We start from the raw sequence: 14,910 nt of genomic DNA, 5'->3' as shown, positions 1-14,910 counted from the left end.
CATCCTGGGGTGACACTGCAGTTCTAGACTGTGTTTAACTGTGTTTCTAATCTGAGTTGTATCTCTGTTAAAAAGACAGTGTTGAGGTATAATGCTTATTGTCTCTTCATCGTCCTTGGATGCATTTTTCTTAGGGTCTGTTCTGCAAACTCCATTTGTTAAACATCCAGAGTTTTAGCTCCATTCAAAACTCAGTAGCTCAAGGTAGGTTTAAGCTTTGGGGAGACTTGAAACAGGAGAGGAAAAGGAGCTTGGGATCAAGACTTTTAAAGTATTGATTTTTTTCTTTGTTGATTAGCTAATTTGACAATGCATGAAGCCCAGGATAACACTGAAAAAATGGCTCCACTCATCATCACCACCACCAGTACTATTTGAGGGAAAGGATGGCTGGACTCCATGACCTTTCAAGGTCCCTTCCAGTTCTAGGAGATGGGATATCTCCAAATACTAAGAGACGTGTAGGAATGGGCCTGAGAATGTTTGGGTCTCGCCAAAAAGGCTCTTCAACAGAGAGGGATTTTGAAAGGATTTAAAAAAATATATCAGAACACTCACTTTCTATCAGAAAGTTTAATATATCGTTTATAAATAATCTAGTTGACAGCGTTCCTTTGATAAGATCCCAGCCCGTGTTCACAAATGAGCCCCAGTGGCGGCACGATGGTTTGAAAGAACTTGCTGTCTTCAGAGACGTTGCATCTTGCGCGGAGGTGCAAGGAGACAGATCTTCTGGCTCTCCCGCCCCTCTTTTCTCCTTTTTAGCTGGTTGTTTCCACTCTCTCTCCCCTCCTCCTACCCTGCCTCGATCCCTCCTTTTCCCTCTCCTCCCTCCCCCCATTACCTGCCGCTCACGTTGGGCTCTTGGCCCAGGAATCATCCTTGCAGGGCCCACCCACCGCCGTCCTTACCATTGGCTCCGCGGGCTGCCCGTCTCCCCTTCCCCTGTCCCGGAGGCAGGTTCGCAGGAGCTGCGGCAGGCTCGGCGCGTCTCTGGCTGCTTGGGAGAGGAGCCGCCGCTGGCACCGACAGCTCCGGAGCCTTGGTCCTACGCGCCGCGGCGGCGCCCCAGCAGCGGCGGGCAGGGACTCCCCGGGTCTCAGCCAAAGCGCCATGTAGCCGCTGCTGCCCCGGACGGCGCGCGGTGCCCCTGGGGCGGCGGGTGGCTGCTTCCCGGCGGAGCATGTAGGCGCCAGCGGCGGGGGACTGAGCTGGTTCCCCACCGCGGCGGCTCCTGTTTGCCCGCGGCACTTGTCGGCGATGGGGGAGAAAGTTTCGGCCGCTCCGGAGCGGCTGCGGGGCGGCGGCCGGATCGTCTCGTCCTGCTCCAGCTCCTCGGGCTCCTCCTCGGGCTCCTCAACTCTCTCGGAGGAGGGGGACGCCGGCTTGGCCCAGGACCGCCCCGGCGGCTGCTCGGACGCGGGGCAGCAGGCGGCGGCTCCCCGCGGGGCGGAGGGGGAGGAAGCCGGGCGGTGGCTGCAGAGCGAGGAGGCGGCGAGCCCAGGTGGGGGGCAGCAGCAGCAGCTTCGGCCGGAGAGCGACGCCTCGCTGGAGGAACAGGAGGAGGAGGTGCGGTTAGTCCCGGGGAAGGGGCCCGGCCAGGTGCAGGCGGGGGGTGGCCGTGGCTGGTTCCCGAGCCGGGCGTGGTGGCGGCGGGCAGGGGTGTCGCCGTGAGGTTAAAAGCGCTCTCTCCTCCTGCGGGGATTTCCCGGCAGGATCCCGCGTGCAGGGTGGCATCCCCCCGGCCAGTTGGCTGCAGAGATGCTGGAACAATTTGTATAGCGGGGATGCTGAGAGCCATTGAACCAAACTGTGAAAACCTTGTATATGATAGAAACCACTTGGGGAGGAGGGGGTGTGTTTGCAGCATGCTTTGATGGATGCGGGGAGTTGAACTTGCTTCCCTGCTGGTGTCTGCCGCTGAAAGGAGAGCTTGGGCTAAGACAGGACAGGGCTTCACCAGCAAACCTTTCCCCAGCACGTTGTTCACAGGGGTCCTACCCCGGTTGATTTGTTCCACATTGGATTCTTGTTTGTTCCTTTTGCTAAATGTTTATTTTTTAAAAAGGGAAAAACTTCCTGATCTCCAGCCCCCTTCTTTCTTTCCTCTCAGGAACAATCACCATAACGGTGCTATAAAATGAACTCCTCAATGTCAAATGGAAATTGTGGGTTAGCCCTTAAATGACACTAATCTGCCTGGAAGAGCTAATGCCATATCTTTGTGGATTATGGTGTGGGTTTGTGAAGACAGATCTGTTGGACGATAGATGTATACACATAGGTTTTTTTTTTTTAATTGATAGCCTATTTTTAAATTATTTTAAAGGCATTTGGACTGTTTTCAGAGTTGGGGACTATACCTGTATGCATTGTATAGCATTCATATGTATTGGCATGCTCTGGTTCCATAGAACTTCATAATACCTAGTTTGGAATCTTATGGTTTTATATGCTGTCACTGGGCAATCTGTGCTCTCTCTTAGCCTGGTGGCTCACAAACTTCTTTTGTTAAGAATTTGTCCACAACATCGTGATGCAGGCTACCTTCTCTCTGACTTCATCCTACACCTTCCTGTGGCTATGGCTGGGATTGACCAGGGTTTATCTGCGCTGTAATGTTAGCTTGAGTTAGCTATGCTCAGGTTCACTCCTGTTGAGGTAGCCTAGCCCATAAGAGCTTAAGAATGGTCATACTGGGCCAGATCAATGTGGCTGGTGCCAGATGCCTGAGAGGGAATGAACAGAACAATTATCAAGTGATCCATCCCCTGTTGTCCAGTTCCAGCTTCTGGCAGATGAAGATTTAGGGACATCTAAGGTATGTCTGCACTGCAATTAGACACCCGCAGCTGGCCCGTGTCAGCTGACTCGGGCTGAGAGGCTGTTGAATTGCAGTGTAGATGCTTGTGCTTGGGCTGGAGTCCAGGCTCTAGGATCCTGTGAGGTGGGAGAGTCCCAGAGCTTGGGCTGCAGCCTGAGTCCTGAACCTCTATGCCGAATTAAACAGCCCCTTAGCCCAAGCCCTGCAATCCCGATCCAGCTGAACAGGCCAGCCGCGGGTGCCTAATTGAAATGTAGACATACCCCAGAGCATAGCGTCGAGTCCCTGGACCATCTGGATCAATTGATAGACCTATCCTCCATGAACATACATAGTTCTTTTTTTGAACCCTGTTATACTTTTGGCCTTCACAGCATCCTCTGACTGAAGTTAGAGCAGGCATATTGTGAAATAACATTTGAGTTGCAGAGTATCTGGGTCCCCACTGCATTACTAGCTGAAGTATCAGTAGTACCTGAGCTTCAACCCATAACCCCTAATGAGCTAAGGAGCTCAGGTTTAACGCACTACTTAACTCAAGCTAGAGATTTTTGTGTGGTTGAGAATTGATTAAGGGCAACACTCCAGTTAAAACCTTTAGCTAATGCTGTTAGCGCTGTTAACACCATGTTAGTAAGCCCTAAGAGAATTAGGCACAAAGCTTCTATTGAAATTCAGTGGAAGATGAGTGCCTAACTGCCCTTCTAGAAACTCCAGTCTTCCCTAAATAATTCTAGGGCAGATCAAAATAAACAAAGTGGAGCAATAGCCACAGAGAACATGTTCGAACACCCGCTTCCTCTGCATTAAAGCCAGTTTATCCGCAGGCTGTCTTCTTTTTTGCATGTGTAAGATTTTATCTCCCCTGGCTGCTAGCAACCATGTAGCACTATTCATGCCAGGTCACTTGCTGTTTGGTTCTGCTCTCCTTTTGCATTTGCTAGCCCACCAGTTTTGCTGTAGTCAGCAGAATTGCTCATGGTTGAATTTCAAAGTGAAGAAACACTTAAAGTGGCACGTTAAGACTTCATTTTCTATGCAGGGACCCACACGTGGAGAAGACGGGAGTTCTGAAACAGACTTGCATGCTCACTTGAAGCTTTTCAAAAAGCTGGATGTTCATTACAGCTTGCATAGTTGGGGAAGTCATGCTGATTGGTCTTGTCCCATTAGTTTTATTTTTGTTACTTTTAAATACAGTCAGAGTTTGAAAAGCTTACTGGACTTCCCTCTGGTTAGGAAGAGAAGGATGCCAGTGAGGTGCAGAAATAGTGCCTTGGTACGAAGGTTAGATTTCTTCTCTCTCTCCTGCTCCCTCTTTCTCAATCTCAGTTTCAGGGAAAGGAAGTGCTTGAGAGTGATAGTCTTGTTAAGTGCATACAGCTCCTAGGAAAACCTGTGAGCAACAGGAGAGGTAGGATAGCTGTCAGCAGGCCCAAGAAGACCGTGCTGCCTCAGTTCACACTTTTGTAAAGTTATCTTTATAAGCATAACTTGAACTTTTAAATTCTGTAATATCTAGTGATTTAGATTCCCTGCTGCTTGTGAGTAGAACTGGGTGAATAATTGATTTTTTTGGTAGCTTGGCAGTTATGTGCAAAACAAAAAATTGTGTTCAGTTGACCCTGAACTGTAAATTCCAAAAAATTGCAGCAAATCAAAAAAGTTGATTTAAAATACATTTCAGGTTTAAATGAAACATTCATTTAGTTTTGGGGTATTTTAAAAAAATATATAAAGCAAAGGACATGAAAGGCTAAAATGGTTGGAGGAAGAGAGAATTCTGCCCTCCTTATAACTTTTAGCTCTGTGGTTAGGAGACTCTCTTGGGATGAATTCCCCATCTGCCCAGTGTAGAGCAAGGGTTTGAACTTGAGTTTCCCGTTTCTCAGGTGAATGCCCTAACTACTGGGCTACAGAATGTTCTCTCAATCTCTACTCTTGAAACTGTTCCATGGTGTATGAATAATTAAATAACAATTGGAGCAGGGACTTGAATTTGAGTTTCTCCCTTCTCAGGTGAGTGGGCCGCCAGGCTGCCCAGTAACCTGGGTTGGGTGTGTGTCAGGCTGTGCTACTGAAGCTGTTCCACGTTGTTTAAAACTCTTGCATAGTCATTGGACCAGAGAGAGGGAGAATGATTCCATAGCCTGGAGCTTCTGTGGGGCTGAAGGGAAAGGAATGAATGCCAGAGAGTCAGTGCTTGCCCCATTTTCTTTTTCACCATGCTTCTCCATCTCCCGTGCACCGGCTCTTTTCTCTGCCAGAAAGTGGCTGGGAGCAGGGGATCATAGTTGTTTATAGTTTGTTTTGTTAAACTTATTAAAACAAATGGTACCAAACATCAACAATGAGTAGTCATTTTGTTTCTGAATACTTGTCTATCTTTCAACAAGAAAGAAGCCATGTAGTTTATAGGAGAATCAATTTTCAGACTTTGACTGAATTGCTGGAGATTGAGCTTACATACAATGTGAGATCATCACTGAATTTGAAGCTAATTGCTATTGATTCTACTACGAGTTCCTGAATCACCTGGATAACTGGGAACACTCCTGCTTGTCAGAGTGCTATAGCAGCCTTTCTGCAGGAGTGCAGTACTTCACAGTAAGTGAAGTAAGAGTGCAGTACTTCACTGTTTATAATATTTCTTTCTTTAGCTAAAATGGTTAAAAAAGCTTCTGAAAAAGCCACCTTCTCCCAGATATACAAACCCAGTCCTTGTTACCATGCTAAATTGAACTTTTACATGAGAAAATTGGTAAATTACTGTTGTAAAGGAAAAAATGTATTCTCTGTAACTGAGACTTGGTATTCAGATATCAGTCTGATTTGAGTTCTATTTTCAAGGTTGTTAAAACCCCAAAATGACTGGGTTTCTACTGAAAACTTAAACTGACTTCTTAGAGTTGCTTATACTCAATGAAATATATTCTTTGGAAACAGCTTTCCCCCCGCAGTTGGCATGATTCCTGTATCTTAAGTCCCTTGTTCTGTATAATTAAGGACACAGAAGAAAAACTACTGTACTAAGAAACAGCTCTATCTTCTGCTGCTTACTGGTCACCTGAAGATCCACTCCTCTGTTCATGATATTGTAACCCACATGCTCTATACTGTAGCATTTGACTTAGGCCATATCTACATTAAAAAGTTAGGTGGACCCAGCTATGTTGCTCAGGGGTGTGAAAAAAATCCACACCTTGGCGCAGTGTAATGAAGCAGACTTAACCCCTGGTGTTGACAGTGCTAAGTTGATGGAAAAATTCTTCCGATGACCTAGCTACCATCTCTCGGGGAGGTGGATTAACTACAGCTATGGGAGAATCCCTCCCGTCACTGTAATGAATGTCTACGCTGAAGCGTTGCAGCTGTACTGCTGTAGTGGTTTATGTCTAGACATAGCCTTAGTTTTTCCAGGAGGGGGAAGAGAAGGAGGAGACATGGATCTTAGTTGGATACTCTTTTTGCACAGGTGCAGAGGGCAGGGCAGGACAGCTCAGCTAGAAAGACCCAGAACAGGGTATGGTAGTTAGTAGATATGTTCATTAATTGTTCTGAGGCTGTACAAGAAGTTTTCATTGTGAGCAACCCACCTGCCAGGTCATACCTTAGTTATCCTCTGAGAGTTGAGACAGTCAGAGAGCCAGGGGATTGGGGAAAGGTTATAAATAGTGGAGTTAAAAATAGGCCTGTATAGATTGACACAGGACCAAGCATTGTGTTTGCTTTGAGGGCTGGGTTCCAGGCCCTGTACCACTTTGGATACAGCTGAGTTCTATTTCAGCTTTATTTACTAGGTTAACCCTCCATTAGAGTGATATTTGGTCCACCACAGTGTGTTTTATGGAACTGCCTGTGGAATTTGTTTTGTTATTAGCACTCTGCTCTAAACTGGGATTCTGTTTTAGAGAGAATGGGGTAGCACTTTATGAATTCTTGCCTGACTTAGCCAGGCTTATGAGGAGATATGCTACCCTGCAATTGAGAGGACCAGTCAGCTATTAATTCCAGGGCTGAGTGGCCGCTAGTTGTGGAGCTCCCCAGACTGTTTGTTTGCGGACAGGGTGCTGAAGTGTTTGAAAGGACCAAGAGGCTGTCATTTCTCAGCTCCAAAGAGTCCAGGTGACACACACTACATAATATAGTTACCTCTAAAGTCTTAGACATCATCTCTGAGAAAGGATCAGAGGGAAATGTGTTTTGATGTGTGTGCTAATGTATAAAAATGCTGTGCTGAAACCTTATATTTGAAAATATACGCACATAAAAGAGAAACAAAAGGGGAAAGTCTGTATAAGCTACACCAATTGATTCTTCTATCTAAAAGATTTTGTTTAAAAGTTATTCTTAGTATTCCAAATGCTATTTACAACATTTTATACTATTTACAATGTGTTTTGTATGCATTAAATCTTTGTTCTACTAAGAACTGTATGGTGCTCTCTCTTTTGACTGGGAACTATGAACATCCATTTATCCGGGTTTTACATTCAACAACCCTGAGGTTGAACTTTGAGTAACTTTTTTAGAAAGCTCTGCAAGACAGCTCTGGCCTGTGCTTCAGCAAAGGGTTAAGCTGAGGTGCTGGAAGAAGGGGAATGGGGGGGAGGGGGCGGGAGGGGAGGTGAAATAGATTTATACAGAATATTGTCTGAACATCCTCTGTGTCTGTTCCAGTATAAAAATCAGTTGCTTTGAAAATCATTGTGACTTCATGTGAGAAATGTGAACAAGAGTAGATGGCTTTCTGGAAAACCAAGATTCTGTTGTGAAGCCATTGATATTGTGGAGCAAAAGCCCCCAGAAAATAGTTGTTTGTAAACTATTTTTTGTAGATTTGTCATCTGGCATGCATAACGCTCTAGTAGGTACGTACCTGTGTCATTCCAAATTGCCATCTCTTAATGCAGCATTGTTGGCTATAGCTTATGCTACTCTTAAACATCCTAGTATCCTTAAATATGAATAATGTACATGTTTTGCTGTGCTGGAGTGTGACATAAGTCTTTTAAAAAAATACGAATGATCTACTCTGAAGTATTTTCAATGGAGATGTTACATGATTGACACCAGGGCATTCCACTCTTCCCTAACCAAGTGGAGTAGTGGTATTTTGCCGTTCCTTTATTTCTTCCCCCACTTCCTTAAAAATAAAAACTCCATCTGTTATGGACAGGTTAGGTGTCTGTGGGAGACACCAATTATACAGGTCCTTGCCTTGTTTTAATAATACCTTTTTAGTCTTTGGCACTGATGGAGCATGCACCATTGCAGCGCATCCTGAACACCTCTTCTGCTCAAAGATGAACGGCATAATTATTGGAAAGTGAGTTAAGAGTCATAGATAGAGATGCCACAATGAAATACATGCTCACTGCTAGGTAGAGCTGGAATTTAACAAGATAGTTTTGTGTCAGAAAATGCCGATTCATCAACCTGAACACTTTTCCTGGAAAAGGGGCATTTTCAATGAAGCTTTCATTGGGAAGGTATCTCTGGTCTGGGGTATAACTGCTATTCAAAACCAGGGAGATCCACCCTATAATAGTCATAGCCCAATGGATATGGCACTCATCCGAGATGCAGATGACATGGGCAAGCCAAGTTCAAGTGCCTGCTCAGCCTTGTTCAGAACACTTGTGAATCTGGATCTTACCTTAACCATGAGGCTATTGGCTACTCCAGCGCTTGGGTCTCTTCTGTTTGGAACTTTTTCAGTCTATATAAATATTCATTGGGCTAGAAAGAGATTAACTCTGTATTGGTTGTTAGGGCACTCATGTGGGAAACATAGTTTCAAGTCCGAATCAGGGAGATCAGGGATGTGAACCTGGTTCTCCCATGTCTCCTTCATCTCGGGTGAGTGCCATAACCCGACGGTTGGCTCTGTGGGGTGGGGTGTCTTTCTCTGTTCTTACACCAACAACTTTGAAATATCTCAGTTTTGTCCTAAAGTGAAATGGGAAACTTTTCAAAATTGTGAAAATTCTCAAAGGATGGGAACACCATTTCCCAGCCAGCTCTACTACTAAGTTCTTGATTATTTTCAGTGGAGTTATTTAAAAATGAAAATGTTTTGCTTTATTACCACCTTCTCTTAAGTACATAGTACTGTCTCAACATTCATGTAAACCACTCTTTTCCATTTTGTCTTTAACATTGGAAGGATTTAGTACTTTCCTTTCTTTGCTTGAAGGTCTTGTCAAGAACTTTGGAGGACTCTTGGTGATGCTGCACAAAGATGAAACCTGAGCTTCTGTCCCCTCAGTGGTGTGAGTGCTGAAGAGACTGATTCTTACACTTAAGGCTTTGTCTACACTGGCAAGTGAAAGACAAAACTTTTGTCATTCAGAGGTGTTAACCCCCTCTTCTCCTCCTCCTCCTCTTCTCCACTCCCCCCCCCCCCCACAAAAGACAAAAGTTTTGCTGACAAGCGCTGGTGTGAACAGGGTTTTGTCGGCAGGAGCGCTCTCCTGTCGACAAAGCTAACACCACTCGTGACCGGAGAACTTGCTCCTGCCGACAAACAGCGGCTACACTGCGCACATTTTAGTAGCATGGCCGCGGTGTAACAGCCGTGTTGCTAAAAGCTGCGTAGTATAAACATAGCCTTAGCTACAGCTCAGTTTACACTTTCATGTGCCAGAACTGTTTAGCTCTTTTCCTTATTTGCTGAAGGACCTTAAGAGGGCCTGATATTTCTAGTCTTAAAAACAAGATTTTGAGATAATCTGTCTACATCGTAAAGAAGCAATTAAAGGGCCATAAATTTGCTTTTTTTATTTGGCGATCGAGAGGAAATTGTGCTGAGATTGCCATTGTTGTCCATAGAGCTTTTTTAGCATTTTTTTAGCATTTTTTTTTTTTCTTCAGCAGTAATGCAAGTAATCCAACTAAACAATAATTTTAATAATACTGGGCTTGATCTTGGGATAAGAACCTGTAACATCTGAGTGATCACTGAGAATTCTTAAGTAATCCATATCATTAATACATAATCTATAGATCGGGCTTCAGCATCCAGCAGTCTTATTAACTATATGAACCTCCACCATAGAATGAGCCATGGAAAAATAGTTTTTCTGGATAACTACAGTTCAGTGTTGCAAGACTCTTGGACAAACCCAGAACCCTCTAGATTGTTCAAACAAACTACAATTTAAAAAAAACAACCTCAAGCTTTATTACAAATGTGAACATCTAAATTTAATCTGCTACTAGGGTACCTACGTTAGTCCCTGAGTTGGCTGCATGATTATGTGAAGCTTTTCATTTGCACCCACAACTTTGGTTTTTTCCACATGTGACACAATCCCATTTTACAGGTGGGCTGCTGGTGACCAGGTTGAGAAAGAGGGGTATTTGTACTGTCTGCACTCAGCGTGAGACCAGACCTCAATTTGGACTTCAGGGTAGCAGTTTCATAGCCTGCCTTCCTGAAACTAACAATACTAACTTGCATCTGGTCACTGTCTTTATTCTGAGGATTGCAAAGCACTTAACAAACCCCAGTCAATGCCCCCTGTCATGCATGAGGGGAAGGTACTTATCCTATATTTACAGATGCAAGAAACAGAAACATGGCAGTTCAGGGACTTGTCCAAGGAAACACAGTGAATTAGAACAAGGAGCATAAACAAGGATCTAGCTATTAGGCAACGGTCTTAGGGGTCAGCCCTCTGTAGAATGGAGATGCTCTGATACCATGGTAATGGTACTGTATAAATTCTAGAATAAAGGACCCAACTAGAGGTGGGGAGGCTCTAGTTCAATTGCAGCAGGACTTGGGCATGCCCTGCCTTCTCTATTCTGCAAAAGCGTAACTGGCATGGAGCAGATAGGGAAATTGGCTTTCTGACAGTGGGAGCTTCACCTCTGCTCCCGCTCAGCCTTTAGCTTCTTTGCAGGCAGAGGCTAGCTTGGAAGACCACTCCCCCACACTGCTGTGAAAGCAAAAATCTCTCTAGTGGCTCTCTGTGAGGAAGATGGGGAGAGATGTGTACCAAATGTTTTGTTCTGTGTTGGTTCAGCACCTAGCACAATGGGAATCTGGTCCATGACGGGGGCTCCCAGGTGCGATGCTAACACAAATAATAAATATCCTCAAGTGGAGTATGTGCAGTATTTGCAGCTGCTGCTGGAATACTCTGTCTAGTTCTGGCGTGCACAGTTGAAGAAGAATGTTGATGAACTGGAGCGGGTTCAGAGAAGAGCCACGAGAATAATTAAAGGAGTAGAAAATATGCCTTACAGTGATGGACTCAGAGGAGCTCAATCTATTTAGTTTAACAATGAGAAGGTTAAAGAGGTGACTTTTTGGAGGGTGGGGAGAAGAGACTTTATTTGATGTTTTGGGTCATTTACAATAAGACAGTACAGTAATATTGTTTTAACATATGTAGATACATATCTTAATACAGAATTAATAATATAAGCAACATATTGTATTTTACCATATACTGTTATCTATTGACCATATTGTGTTATCGTTAACATTTTATTTTATTTAAACACAACCTTAGCATAGGGGTGTGTATATGTGTGTGCTTATGTAATCATTCATATTAACTTTTTCGGGGGAAGGAGGGAGAGGAAGGTGAATGTTTTCTGGGGAGTGAAATGGGGAGGGGAGGAGTCTCAAGAGAATAGAACAAAAGGAAAGCTAAGGGGGCTGAAAGGGATGTAATTCAATTATTATCCTCTGTGTATATCCTTCCTGACTATCCTATAAGTGTAGGATTACTGTGTCTATATATCAAAGTATCTCAATGGTTTCAGTATTTCTACTGGATTGGTTTCCCATGCAAGGTATACTATTTAACATTTTGTTAAAAAATTTGTCTGGAACTGTTTTCACAAAAGTTGTTAGACCTTCCATTATAAGATACTCTATTAATATAGTTTATTCCAGTGACCTACAGTAGGAATAGTTTCCTGGGCCCACAAATTAAAGATTGCCTTTTTTTGCTATGAAGAGCAAGAATAGGAGTAACTTCCTTGTTCCTAGTTTGAGTCTTTTTAGCAGGCCAACTACTAATACACTTGTTTAGAACTTTAACAGAACTTAATCTCTCTAGTACTATTTTTTTATTTCTTTCAGGATTATTTTCCAGACCTTTCTATTACCCAGCAGTTCCATATCCTATATATGAAAGAGAGCCTGGCTGTTTTACATTTCATAAGATATTTGGGGCAATATTATGTATTTTATTATGTAGAGATAGAGAAACATGCATTCTGTAAATTTAAAAAGTACTGAAATTGTACTACTTGGTTAGTATTTCAGCCAATATTTATCATCTATATTATCTCATTCCATTATTGACAGTCTACGCTCCATAGCTCAATAGCTTTATGTGGCTTGTCCTCTAAAAACATAGTCATGAGATTAATATATTCTAGACATAATCTTGTTTGCTGAAACTTCAAGCCTGTTTACAAAGTTTACTAATACATATAACTTTGTTGGTTCCTTTTTTATCTGAAAGTGTTCATTGAAAAAGTAAGCAATCTGTATAAATTCATATTGTATATTTTTAAAAATATACATCAGCTATATCTGTTTTAGGGGTTGTCCATCCGTACAGAAAAATTCCACTTTTCCTGGTGATATTTGCCTCAACACCTAAAAACTTCTTTATTCAGTCCAGTTTTAAAAGCAGTGCCACTTTTTATTATTTATATTCTGAGATCTCTTCTTTTTGTTTGGTCAAGTGCCTCAGGTATGAGATTAAGGGGTGACTTGATCACTATTTGTAAGTACCTACATGGGGGAACAAATATTTCATAATGGGTTCTTCAGTCTAGCAGACAAACGTATAACAAGATCCAGTGGCTAGAAATAGACAAGTTCAGGCTAGAAATAAAGCATAAGTTTTTAATAGGTTAATTAATCATTGGAACAATTTACCAAGAGCTGTGGTGGATTCTCCATCACTGGCAATTTTTAAATCAAGATTGTATTTTGTTTAAAAAAGATATGCTCTAGGTCAAACAAGAATTAATTCAGAGAAGTTCTGTGGTATGTATTGTGCAGGAAGTCGGCCTATATGATTACAGTTGTCTTTTCTGGTTTTAGAATCTATTCAAAGATCATGAGTCAGGCCTCAAAATGAATTTAAAAATAAAATTGGGTTCTTTTTGTTGTCTGGATTTTGAGCATTTAAGGGTCATGTTTTCCAACTCTTCTTCACCACCATGAAGGCTACACCTTTTATTTTTAATTTTTTTAATAAATGGAGATTTTCATGACTTCAGAAGCTGGGGCTTTAGGAAATACACTAAATGTTCTGTGATTTGTGATACAGTCAGAAAAGCTGACAGCCGAGTGCATGGGGGAGTGATGGGGAGACAATGAGAGGATGGGGAGGAGTGGACTGGTGAGACTAATCCCCCAAAATTGCAGGACTGCGAGGAGGGAAAAATGGGTGAAAAAAATCTCCATCTAAAATGAGGCCATTTACTTTTAAGTTTTTTAGTTTGTTTGAGTACTGATCCCAACTATCAGAGTTTAAATATCTAGCTGAAAGAAATTCTCCTATAAAACCTGCCCTCTGCACTTTGAAAGAATGTAATGATGATATCCTCCTCGAACAGAGACCCAAATAAAACTAAGGCTCCCGTCTACCCTACAATCCCTTGACCGGGTTACACTTTGTGTGCTATTTACATAAAGCCTACCCATGTCTTCGAGAGGCCTAAGCCTGATTTTGTGACCTGGTAACACAACTGTTACGGTCCATCCATATTTTAAATGGTAAGCATGTCTTAACCAGGAACTACTTAGCACAGTTATTTGCAGTGCAGATATGGCTGAAGGTCTTGAATATAGAAAGGATTAAATCTTGAAAGGCGCTACACAAGTTGGCATACACAATGTGCCTGATTAATGCACGTTTTAATTTAGAAGTGACTTTGCAGAGAGGAAGAAACACAAGTGTTTGCAGAAATGATTAAATATAGATGGAAGTAGCTGAATGTGGGGTTAACTCATACAATCCACAGCAGGGATGATGCATTCTCCGTTGTCCCACAGAAACATTACTGTGCATCATGTTCGTTCAGCAGATTTAGGGCGAACTCCATGCATGGGTCTCAGTAGAAACACACTGTGACTTAATTTTTATTTCTTGAGGGCAGCATTTATTAAATATATACTGATTGGCAAATTCTTTCTTCATGGAGCCTTTCCTTGATGCTTTGCTAGAACTGTGTAATTAGCTGCACCTGTTCTGTGAGTGATCTTACTGTGTCTAACAGCACTTCTACCTTGGGAGATAGTGTGCTTTGGGTGGGTGTACAGATCAGCCAGTGTATTAAAAAAAACCCCAAACACTTCAGATTACTAGTTATTTTCCTGTCTTTAGGCAACTTTTATTAGAATGTAACTATGCTGTAATTATGGTTGAGAAGATATTTCCAGAATAAGCCTCTATTTTTCATTCTTTACCTTACCAAAAATGTCTTGGTCAGACCTCTTTCATACCAGACATGAGGTTATGGGTCTATTACAGGAGTGGGTGGGTGAGGCTCTGTGGCCTGCAATGTGCAGGAAGGTCAGACTAGATGGTCATGATGGTCCCTTCTGGCCTTAAAGTCTGAGTCTATTAATTTTTGTGTATAGAAAATTTTGGAGGAAATGTGTAATCGTATTTTGTTCAGAGATACTGGAATACCAAAGGAGGTTATCTTTTGGCAGATAACTCATAGTTTAAAAATGGCTTATTAAATAGTCACACTTGTATGTGGTGGTGGTTTCCACCCAACTGGTCTGTCTTAATCTCTTACAGTTTTTGATTCTCCCTTACTTAGCACAGACATTCTTCTGCTTATGACATACTAGAGAAAACTTAGAGATATATCTTCAGCTGATGTAAATTGTCATAGTTCCATCGACTTCTTTGGAGCTGTGATGGATTTGGAGCTCTTTTGTAGTAACTTATGAATACTGTAGGTTGACCTTGCTATTGGGATGTTCACTGTATGAATATATTGGTTTCATTTAACAGTGGGCTGTATGGAAAACAATCGAGCAGGAAGAACAGCTCAAGGTAAACCACCCCACGGTGGGTTTAGGGTTGTTA

The 14,910-nt window shown here is 42.7% G+C and overlaps 1 protein-coding gene across 2 annotated transcripts in view; it reads left to right on the top strand.

Moving 5' to 3' along the window:
* The first annotated feature begins 916 nt into the window (after window positions 1-916).
* Window positions 917-14,910, top strand: part of MAST4 (microtubule associated serine/threonine kinase family member 4) — a 414,954-nt gene continuing 400,960 nt past the window's right edge. For both annotated transcript variants that reach the window (XM_054032193.1, XM_054032192.1), the window contains exon 1: window positions 917-1,569. In XM_054032193.1, the coding sequence (XP_053888168.1) occupies window positions 1,261-1,569 (309 nt within the window). In that variant the 5' untranslated portion in view covers window positions 917-1,260. The remainder of the gene's footprint in view (window positions 1,570-14,910) is intronic.

This window comes from Malaclemys terrapin, chromosome 6 (assembly GCF_027887155.1).
Source record: "Malaclemys terrapin pileata isolate rMalTer1 chromosome 6, rMalTer1.hap1, whole genome shotgun sequence".
Taxonomy (NCBI): domain Eukaryota; kingdom Metazoa; phylum Chordata; order Testudines; family Emydidae; genus Malaclemys; species Malaclemys terrapin.
The sequence above is the reverse complement of the archived record's forward strand: the minus strand, read 5'-3'. Positions and strand labels throughout refer to the sequence as shown.